General features: G+C 38.2%; 1 protein-coding gene across 1 annotated transcript in view; it reads left to right on the top strand.

Annotated features, from left to right (window-relative positions):
• Window positions 1-10,426, top strand: part of Synd (protein kinase C and casein kinase substrate in neurons protein Synd) — a 52,236-nt gene extending 41,810 nt beyond the window's left edge. Inside the window, exons 12-14 of the mRNA XM_080268251.1 lie at window positions 1,314-1,379; window positions 9,761-9,894; window positions 10,255-10,426. Of these exons, the coding sequence (XP_080124377.1) occupies window positions 1,314-1,379; window positions 9,761-9,894; window positions 10,255-10,361 (307 nt within the window). The 3' untranslated portion in view covers window positions 10,362-10,426. The remainder of the gene's footprint in view (window positions 1-1,313; window positions 1,380-9,760; window positions 9,895-10,254) is intronic.
• The last annotated feature ends 1,367 nt before the right edge of the window (window positions 10,427-11,793 follow it).

The following is an 11,793-nucleotide window of genomic DNA, read 5'->3' as shown; positions in this document are numbered from 1 at the left end:
ACCAAAAACATTTACAACGTTCTATAGCTTCTCATAAACGTATGTGATAGAGTCAGTCATTAGCTGAATGCTGTGCAATATTTATAGGAAATCCTCATGAACACTGACTTTTTTTTTTTTTTTTTTTTTTTTTTTTTTTTTTTGTGCTAATGATGGTGGCAGCTTGACTTCACATGTGTTGGGTGAATTGTTAGCAACTTTGATGTGGGTTTGTTTTGCATATAGTTGCTCCCAGGCTTTGCCGTAGTAACACATATTAAAAGGTTTATTATTCCCTTCAATATTATGAAGTGGCAGTGTTGTTTAAGCTTGATTTACATTTACTGATGATAATTAGCCTCCCAAGTCTTCCATATCTGTATTTTTTAGGTAATTTCACCTTCTAAGCATATGTGGTGAAAGGAGTGCTGCTCAGCCTTAGATATAAATTGGTGTTTTGGTAGTCGTCCAAAAGTAAGTTAATTATATGGCATCTCTTGACATCTTGGCAACCATTGCCAAGTATGACAGACACAGCATGTATGAGATTTTTTTGTGTCCATATTAGCAGGAGTACTTAGTAATGTATACTGTATACTGGTGATAAACTATAATTTTGAAAGTGAACTTAATAAATGCACACAAAGTAGAGTAATATGGTGTAACAGAATGAAATAAGAAATATTATTCTCAGCTAAGTTCGCTAATCATTAAAACTTACTCTTTGAATTTGTATAGTTAGTGCTGCTGATGCAAAATGACAAAAGGGTAATTATTCAGTTTAAATTCAGTGTTATTTGTGAATAGTACACACACACACACACACACACACACACACACACACACACACATAAAGGGATCTGGAGAGCTATGCCTTCATGTGGTTGCTGATTTAACAGAGCAGCCCTCCCACTCTGTTATAAAAATGTCTCTCAGCTCCCTCATTATTCCCCCCAAAGTGGAATGGTCAGTTCAATTTCCAGTTCACCAGGTTCACATTTCAGATTAACCTGCAGCTGCCACCACTGCTACTAGTACATAAATTGAGTCCAAAAAGACACCTAACTGTGAAAACCATATATTTATTGTGCCCTTCTTTGCCCAGGTTGGTACCGAAGCATGAGGTTCTCATGGCTAGGTTAGGTCTTGTTAGGTCTGTTTTAAGTAATGTCATAAATAAGACTGCACAGCTAAACATGATAATTACCAACAAAAGCTTCTCGAAGTGCTACAGTTCTCCTGGTTAGTTGCACAAGGTGGAGCAAGGGTTTGTTATTACCCCCTATATTGATTGACCCCCTCCTCCCTCTCTCTCTCTCCCCAAACCTTCTCAGCGACCCACAGGACTCACAGGAGGCGGGTAATCCTTTTGACGAGGAGGAGGAACCACAGAGTCAAAAGTGAGCGTGAGAGGACATAATGAAAGTATAGGGGCATTGGTGGTATCTGATGATGGCTTGTTTGCCTGGGCAAAAGAAAGCTAAACAGCTTAATTTATTGCTGCAAGGTCATATCAATAGTGTCTGCTTGTGCTTTAGTAACAGTGCTATGAAGAGAAGCTGGTTAACACAGCTCATAGGTTCTCAAGCCCCCAACTGTACATGTTTATATGCATTTCTTTTATAAGAGCTAAGTTGTACCTTCGTCAAAGTATAGTTGACAACATGGCCGGAAAAGTAACAGCTGTTTTAACACATTTTGTAAATTGCAATATTGGCCCAAATCAGAGAGAGCTTTCTAATAATAGGAATGGCTTTAAAGAAGTACTGTACCATATAGCAAACTATTTATGAACAGTTCTGACTATATGATCATGCCCTGGTAAAGAAATCTTGCAAAATTCTCACTTGTGAATAGGCTGCTCAGTTTCTTTAATGAAGTACACCTCAGTTGTCAGTAAGTAAACAGAAAAATTTTGTCATAGATAACTCAGTTTAGCAAGTGACCTTCATTAATTGTAGGATGGAGAAAAAGTTTGATAACTGGGACTTCCTCTCATCCTAAATGTCAGGACCAACTGCCTAGCCCCGGGCTCCTACGCTCCTCATGGGGCAACATAGGATTGGATGATGGATGGATGGATGGACTTCCCTATAAATTGGGTAGATAAGTTCCAGTCTCAGTGTATAGTCCTTGATGTACTGTTGTCAGACATATTATAATTACATTTCAATTTTATGAGAATTTGGTGCTAAGAAGCCTTATCATTATACGGAATTTAGATGATGGATTTATAGGGTTTATGTCTCAGTTTTGATATAATGTTGTTATTGGGTGTTTGCAGGTAGAGTTAATTTTTTCAACTGCAGGATGACTGTAATTACATTTGGCAGGTGGTATAAATATATTGAGAAGCCAAGTAGCTCATTCACCTTAACTTGGCAAAGTTGTGTATTCTTTTGCAGCTCACATTACTCTCACATTCTGTATTAATTTCTTGTTACAACTTAACATTTGAGAGAGAGATGGAAGTACAGTGTTGGGCCAGGTTAATAGACAGTACTGTATAGTGTCAGAACTTGATGTGAAACTAGTTGTTGGAAAGAAAATGAACAGTTGTAATTTAACAAGCAAGCCTACACCAGGCACCACCAACCCACACCCCAACCAGCTGTGACAAGAACCATACTGGAATGCCAGTTAATTTTGTTCTTTTTTATATTCATTTTTTTTTTTTTTTATTTAGGACCTAGTTATTGGTACTGGATGGATCCTTCTGCATACAAGCTGCCATACTTTTATTTGTAATGATACTTCATCTCATTTCATAGTCATTTTTTTATATATTTCTAAATGCAAAGTGTTTTACAGAATATAAAGCTTCCATATAATATGCTGAGTAGTAGTAACATCATTAACCTCTTAAGTACAATGATTTTTTTTTTTTTCCCTTGACCCATTATAGTGAAGGGTTAATGGAGATTGTATTAAATCTCTCCTTTGTCAGAGATTTCTCCTAACCTGACTAAAAGTGCCAGTCTGTACCAGAAATAAAATACAGTACCTTTGTGAGGTTTACTTTTTGCTCACACTTCACTCTCACCACTGGCAGGAGGAAAGTCATAGCCCGGGTTTCATACTGAATGAAAACCTGTTGGTAGTTTGGAGCTTTACCAGACACTATGGCCTATTTCATGTCAAGGAGGCTTTGTTGCACATCTTCCCTAATGATAATATTTTTTTTGTTATGGCTGGCTAATGGTCTTTTTGTACATTACTTATGCAGGGTATGGTGATATTAGAAGAAATTATATAACAGTAAGATGTAATAAGAAAACTGACTCGCCTAGGAAAAGATGTTAGGGAGCTTTCTTAACCTGCTACGTCCTGTTGACGTATATATACATCCACACTTTTTGTCAGTGTCAGTCCCATTGACGTTTATAAACACGCATCAATTGCAAGTACCCTAATTTGCACAATTTTCAATTTTCGCGCTTGATTTTTGGTACGTATACACCGGACACCTTCCTCAACAAGATGCCAGGCAGGGACAATGCATTACCCAACATGATCCCCCTCCCCCGGGCCATTTTCTCGGCATTTCACCTGTTACCAGTGACCTGTCCAGTAAAGACATGTCGTGCCACGGTACGAAATTCAGGGCCAGAGTGATTTCCTAATCGATGACAGCGTATTTACATAGCATTAGAGGAAGAAACAGTCAGAAATGATGATCAGGTAATGTCGCCAAAAAAGACCAGGTATGTTGATGTGTTTGGTGTGTGAAACAATGCTTATATTGCCTATAGTACTGTGTGAAAACCAGTATACTCTCATACTACATATAAATTCGTACCACATAAATAAATAAATACCGTTTATGAGTGGTGTGGAATAGTTACCTTCCCATAGAACTCGTTTTCTTTGGAGCCAGCCTGATAGAAAATCCAGTAAGGTAAGGGGTACTGCTACCTCTATTGAGTATTTCAAGCATCAGGTGAGCGATTTCTCTTTGAATTTTCGATGTTTCTCACCAAATGCGGAGGTTTGAGCCAAAAAAAAAAAAATCCAAAATTGGTCGGGATTGGGGGGAGTCAGTGGTGGAAAAGCAGTCAGGACGGGGCTGTTTAACCAACAAGAATGTGGGCTTATGAGTAACATGCATCGTGAACAGTTTTTCACACTATATATCAAAGCTTCAAACTACTGTACTATCTTAACACAGGGCACAGGCCTTCATTTTATATGAAACCCTGGCAATGCTTCTCTCCAGTCAAGGGTGGAAGATGAGGCTGAGCAGGAACTGTGGATTGAATTCCTGTCAGCTTTGGAGACTGGCATTTCTTCCTTGGCAGTTTATTTTGTACATTGCACTTCGGTATTATTGTGTACATTAGTGTTTTCAGTATGTTTGAGTGTCTATCACCATTGTTCAGACAAGTACCATTGACAAATCATAATGTTCCAAATGTACAATTAAGCTCGTAAGGAGAAGGTGGTGGAAAACTTCCTGTAAGAATACTGTACTATTTTTGTAGTCTTTGGATTGTTTTTTGGCACCTCTTCCTTACCATTTTATTTTTGTACAGCGTTTGTTATTTTTCTGTATTGTTGTATGCCATTTAAGCAATCTGTGTTTTCGAAAGATGTAAATAACTTAAAAGAGAATAATAAGAAATAGTAAGATGTAATAAGCATAGTAAATTGTTAAGGAAGAGATGCCACAGTATTTATAATGAGGCTACAGCATTAAGAAGAAGAAAAAGCAAAAATCATTGTACAGAGAAGGTATATACTCATTCAAGCTTTTCCAAGGAATTGTTTGCATTATAGTATGGTATAATCTTGTTGCCTGTTGATGTTTGTCTGCCTGATTTTTTTTTTCCTGCTTGCTAACTGCTTGAATTCCTTCACTGTGAGAGTTGAATGGGTTAGTAGGGACAATTTCTAGCCTCATTAGCATGAGGAGTTCTTTGTTTTGATTTCTTTATAAAGACTCCAGCATTCTTGCATGCGTCAGCCTTGGTCACCTGATGATGGCATTCCATTTTGCTTGATCTCTGGCAGCCTCTCTATTCATTCCTTTTTCTCCAAGGTCACACTGTGACCTTTTCCCACGTCTTTTTCGGTTTGTCTCATGCAACCCTTCCCCCAGTGTTCACATTTCTCATTTTCTGAACCCAGTTGACATCCATGTGCCCAAACCACCTCAACCTACCTCTCCTCATCACAGCACCAATACACTCTAGTCATCCTTCCTCTTAACTCTTCCATCGTAATCCTAGCCTCCCCCTCCCCTCTAGATCTTGCATTCAAGGACGTACTGCACATCCACCTAATCATTGTCATTTCTGTACGTTTCAGCCTGCAAATATGCAGTAATTACTTTACAAAAAGAAAATCATAGGATGGCCAACATAGATACAGAAATTATCTTAGTAAAAGGGTTAATAGAGAGTTTGTGACCCCTTCACATCATGAGAGACCTGCCAACACTGAATAAAATCATGTGGAAGTACCATAACAAGAATAAATGAAAAATTGTTACCATTATAGTGAAAATGGCCAGTGCTTGATTTGTTATGAGAGTATTTTAACCCCAACAGCACTGGGGTCTCTCCTAAACTGAAGAAAATTTGATGTTAAAAAGAATGAAACAGAAAGCAAATAAATCTTACCAAAAGATGTGCTGATGTACAGTAACTTAGAAAATAATTTGATGGCAGTGTGATTAAGGTATTAATAAGGTCTCATTGCACTGAAGGAATTAGTGAAATAGCTAATTATCTCGTAAATGTGAAAGTTCATAGCCCACCATTTTGAGTACTAATGAATAGACAATAATTTGCATTTGATTGTAATAGAGCACATTTTAATTCAAGTAGGTAAACCTTCTGTGGTACTGAATATTTGTAAATGCAGTTGTGGCAATGTACGTTTACTGAAAACTTGCATTGTTGGATTTACTTGGTGGTAACAAGGAGACCTTCAGGAGGCGGTGGCTCAATCGGTAGAGAGGTGGCTTGCAGTCCTAATGGACCCAGGTTCAAATCCCCACTGGGGCAGGGAACAGTTTTAGGATTTGAATTTCATTAAATCAGGCTTTACTGATCTATCAGAAGCCCTGCCGACATGTCGTAAAAATACCCCCTCTAATACCAATACACCAGTCCTGTATGAGACAGCCCTAGCATGTATTCAATATGGACGGTGGGTGTCAGCTCCAAAGTGGTGACATGTAGAGGCGTATGATGTAGGAGGACTGCTGGGCCTTGATAGCAGGCTGTCTTTACCATAAAATCTCTTGTGCAAGTGTGTTGTTTGTGTTTCTCATGAAGATTGTGCATAAAATTATCGTGTTCATTTCTGTTTGATCATGTTGCTTGCTCAGACTATCTACGAAACTGCGGTGATTTTATTTTATCGCTTTGTTGCTCTCCGATATTATGTCTGAAATTGACCTTTTTTTTTTTTTCTTTTCTTTTTTTTCTCATCTGTGTTGCTTGCTGAGCCTCTGTATGAAATTTATCATGTTTTTTTGTTCCTCTGTGTTTGTGTTGTTGTGTTGCTTGTGGCATTTTCACAGTTTATTAACCATGTCTATATGATAAAGCCTCTTCCATTTTGTATATGCTACCGTCTAGTGTTTTTATTCAGCTGAGTTTCCAGTACATTAGGTCTGTCTTAAGCTGAGTGAAACATTCTGGAAGTACAGTAGTTAAAATAACACAAACATTACCATGTGTCATTTTGTTCAAGGTGTCTCAGTTTTATATACAAGTATTTTAAAAATCGCCTTACTAGGGTCACATAATTTCAGATGGCAGTTCGAAATTATGACCCTAGTGTGTGATTTTTAATTATTCTGATGCAGTTTTATTTGAATGTTAGAAGTTTTATTTACTTTATTTTTCTCTTTCTTGCTTTTGCACAGCTCTTACTAATTCCTGTATATTTTTTTTTGTATAAATATTTCATGTTTATTTAGTTTTATGTATTTCTTTGCAAGTTCTGACAGCTGCAGCTCATCAGATACCCTACATGTTACTAGATGATTATTTAGTGGCTGGTGTCGTCTCATTCAGCTTTTCACCTTCTCATTATGGTGATGCCTTATTTAGTTTATTCTTGCTACCTGTGGTTTTATTCAGTGTAGGAGAAACCTGTCATACTGAAGGCATTAAACAAAGCTAAATCTAACACCTCAAGTTTGATCAGTCTTTCCTTCACTGAATAAAATTTTGTAGCTAGCAGGAATGGAGAAATCATTATTATAGTGAAGGGTTTATTTATTCTGTTTTCTGTGCTTGTTTTTATCCGTTATTCCTACTCTTTTCCTATGATGATGCTCAAATGCCCATCTAATATTCTGCTCTGCCTCCTTTGGTGAATAATGCTCTTCCGCTCACATCTTATTCTTCAGATGGTTTTATTTGAATTAGGAAGGACCTCTCCGTGTGAAGGAGGTAAGGGAGACCTTCCTTATCCCCCAGGTGCAAGTGGTTCTTTCTAATTAAAATAGATCATTATGTGATAGGGCACATACACACTAGGTTTTAACTGTCAGTCCAACTGCATTATGTGGTGCGAATGTGCTGGTTTGAGTGTGTGGATGCACGGTTCCTGAGCATCCACATGCTTCAACTGGCAGATTCTAAGCATCCACATGCTCAGACTTCCATGTTCAAAACACCTTGCACAGTTGGACTGACAGTTACTGTAAAACTGTGCATGTATATGTGCCCATAGCCTGAATAAAAATAATAATAATAAAAATAATAACAAAAATAAAATTTCTCCATTATCTTTCGTCCCTTTACTCCATTTCTTTTCTATCCTTATTTTCCTCTCATACTTTTCTTCATTTCTGTTTTCCCTTCATCTCTCTCTCTCTCTCTCTCTCTCATGCTTTTTTTCCCATTCTTCATTTTCAAATCATCTATATCTCCTTCCTCCATGCTGCTTGTACTTTTTTCCATTTTTCCTCATTAGACTCCCCCTGCCTCCCTCCATTTATTCTCTTACTGTTTGCCATTTTTCTCTCTGCAGCTGTTTCCCCAAATCTTTCATATCATTCCCCATGACCCTACATTCTTTTCTGTCCTTTTTTCATATTCTTTCTACTCCTTTCTATGATTGTTCCATGTTCACTGCTTTTTGCCATGTACCTTCATCTCTTCCAGTTTATTTGATGCCTGGTGCTAAGGAGGGATGCCTTTATGTGGTGATACTACTGTAACCAGGTTGCTCAGCTGTCTGGTTTTACAAGTGTTCCTCAACTCCTTTTCCCAAAAAATGAAGATGGTGAACTGCAGATCAGCTTAAGCCTGCATTCCACTGTGTTCACATTTCAAATGAACCTGGCCATAACTACTTCTGCTATCTGGCATCTTCTTCCCAGCTTATGCATACACTTTTTAACATGAACCCCATTCATCAACCCTGCAGTGGTACTAGTGTAGACAATGATGATGAAAGGGACTGCAGCACCCATACTTTACACCTTTCTCCCTATCTTTGATTTTTCCCTTTCACTTTGCGTATCATTCTTAATTTTTTATTTGTCATCTTCTATTCCTTCTGTGTTTGTTTTAAGTCATTTCTTCCTCCTCTGTTTTCTTGTGCCTTGTTCACTTCCTGTTTACGATGTACTTTCTTCCTTTCTCTCGTTTCTCCATGTCCCTCATTCTTCTTCCCATTTTTTTATGTACTTTATACCTGTTCCTCGCACTGTAAAGCACCGTCATTTGTGTGGGACTTGAACCCACCTTGCCACTGTAGGTCTAAAAGATGCATGACTCGCATAATTATGACTTTTTCTCCATCATGTCTACACAATCCGACCCATATGCAGTGTCAGTGGTAGTGAATTTCAGCTCTGCCAGTCAGGATGGTTGTATTGTACAGTACATTATTTATTAACAAGCTTTAATAACATCGTACTGTACTGTAGTGCATCTTCATTTGTTTGGGGCTTGAACTCACCTCACCACTGCAGGTCTAAAACCAGCAGTGGTGAGGTGGGTTCAAGCCCCACACAGATGAGGGTGCATTACTGTGTGATGTTATTACAACCTGTCATTAACACACACACACACACACACACACACACACACACACACACACACACACTCTCTCTCTCTCTCTCTCTCTCTCTCTCTCTCTCTCTCTCTCTCTCTCTCTCTCTTTCCTTGTGGATGTTCATCTTGACTCCTTTCTTGAGCACCTGTTGTGAGCAGACTGTATATCTCCCTCACATTCATTAATTTTTCTCCTTGACTTAGCTCCTCTACCTCCATTTTTAATTCCCGATTATACTGTACATTCATTCCTTCTTTTTTTTCCCATATCTTAATCAGTTTTCCTTCCCCTTCTAGTTTTTTTTTTTTTTTTTTTTTTTTTTTTTCTTTTTTTTTTAAATAAATCCTGATTCTCTTCATTTGAAGTCTTTTCTCAATTTTATTTCCCCTGTTGCTGCTTCATTAATTTGTGATCCGCTCCCCCCTCCCTCCCCTGCAGTAGTTATGGCATTGATGGTGAATGTTTTGGCTATGCTGAGTGGATCTCATGTTTTTCTCACATTCATCCATTTCCCTAATACCTTCTGATCCCTCCTGCCATTTTCTGTCATTGCTTTCTTACCTTTTTTCATAGCTTTCCTCCCTTCCTTCATTTTCTCTCACAGTGTACTTCCAGCATTCTATATTTTAATTCTTATCTTTCTGCATTTTCCCCATTTTATCATTATTTTCTCCTACCACATTTTCTCTCATACTTTACTTAATTTCTCCCATTTATATTCTCTTAACCTGGACTCCACTCATCCCCCCTGCAGTAGTAATGGTGTTAGCGGTGATGATGATGAATGGGACTACGTTGAGCGGACTTACGACCCCAACAAGCCTGGCGTTCCTGTTCGGGCATTGTATGATTATGAAGGGGTGGAAGCTGATGAATTATCCTTCAAAGTTGGTAAGTTGGATGGCAGAATTTTAAAGTTGGTTTAGTGTAGTTGCTGTGGGTTTGAATGATATCAGTCTAGAGGAAAAGCAGTTATTGTAGTTGTTTCCTAATGTTTTTCACAGTTTGCATTGTGTGGAGAGATCAGTTAAACAGTATAGCCTGGCTCATTGATCTCTTTCAGGAGTGGAGAAGAAAGCCTTATTATAGCAGGGATTGTAATGCTGTCTGTACAAATGGTTCTGTAATCTTTGCTGTTTGAGTATTAGGGAAATATTAAGCAGCCTTAATGAGTCTTGATTGCTCAAGATGTTGTAGTTACATTTTGTTTGACATTACAGTCATTACTGCACTTTTGTCTTCATGTTTCAGGTGATGTGTTTGACAAGCTTGAAGATGAAGATGAACAGGGGTGGTGTATGGGCAGAAAAGACGGCCATGTTGGACTCTACCCGGCCAATTACGTCGAGTTTGCATAAAGAAGAATTGTATAGAAGGTGCCCTTCTTTCCCTCTCTGCTTTTCCCTCTTTCCCTCTCCACTTTTTTCCTCTGTCTTTATTTCCTGCCTAAAATTCTCCATAGTACTGTCAGTTGCTTCAGTCCACAATTTTAATTCCTGTTCTAAAAACATCCATTTATCCCACACACACACTTTTTTTTTTCCACCCGACTGATCCTAAGAGGGAGAGGAGGACAGTTAAGCAGGTGTTAACCCTTCATGATGATGATGGATTTTTATCATTGTTCTTGCTGTTGCCCCCCTCCCCCCCCCACTTTTTTTTCCCCAGTGTAGGAAAGGATTACTTGTATTGAAGGGATTAATGAAGGCTTTATCTACTCCCTCCAGTTTGGAAAATAACTGCATCATAAGCTGAATAAAATCATCAGGAAATAGTAAGGATAAATCAAAAATATGTATTTTTATACTGTATTTTATTCATGCTAGTCCCGGATGATTTTGCCCATCTTAGGAAGGATCATTAGTATGAAGGGTGTATGTAATGAAGGCTTTATCCAACCCCTTCATTTAGAAAAGTAACCAACTGCTCAGCTGAATTTAGTCATCTAGAAACTGTAAGAGGTTTTATTTAACCTCTCCAGTTCAAAAAGTGTCTCTTCACTTGGAGAGAAGAATATAATTACTTATAATTCAATTCATACTTCTGCCAGATGATATTTTTCAGCATGGGGAAAGACCACTCATATTGAAGGGATTGATAGAGGCTTCATCTAGCCACTGTACAGTAGGTTGAAAAGTAGCTCCTCAGCTGAATAAAATAATTTGCAGGTTGTAGGAATATACTGTAGTAGGCTTTATCTAACTCCTCCAGTTCAGAAGGTAGCTCCACAGGTCACCTGAAATTGGTAAGAATAAGATGAAAAATACAGCATCATTGTAACCAGGTCAACCTCTTCAGTCTGGTGACTGTGTTTGTGTGTGTAAAAAGAGCAGTTGGCCAATGGAGGTTTTAAATATGTATCTCTCTGCACCAGGTAATCCCCTCCATTAGTGGCCTGTGGCATATACATACAGTACTGTACAGTCTGTCAGCCAAATTTTCACATTCAGTCTGGTGACATGTTTTCTATTTTTGAAGGAGGTTAATTTTTTCATTTCGGGAGAAATTTTTAAAACTCTTGGTTGGATGTAGCCATCAGTAATCCTTTCATTACTAGATGTCCTTGTGAAGCAAAGTAATATCATCTGGTGGTTTGCAAAAGTAATAAATGAGATACATCATCAGATTGAAGAGGTCGAGTCATCTTAGAACTGAAGTAACAAGGGTTTAAATGCTGAACAGAGTAATTATCCAATAAATGGAGGCTGTTGAGAGATCATCAAATACATTTCCAATGCGAGTTAATGGGCAGCAGAAACCCCCACATTCTACGATTTCACATTGTGTGAA

The sequence above is a fragment of the Coenobita brevimanus genome, chromosome 27 (assembly GCF_032717465.1).
Source record: "Coenobita brevimanus isolate Jiangsu-jjx chromosome 27, ASM3271746v2, whole genome shotgun sequence".
NCBI lineage: Eukaryota > Metazoa > Arthropoda > Malacostraca > Decapoda > Coenobitidae > Coenobita > Coenobita brevimanus.
The sequence above is the reverse complement of the archived record's forward strand: the minus strand, read 5'-3'. Positions and strand labels throughout refer to the sequence as shown.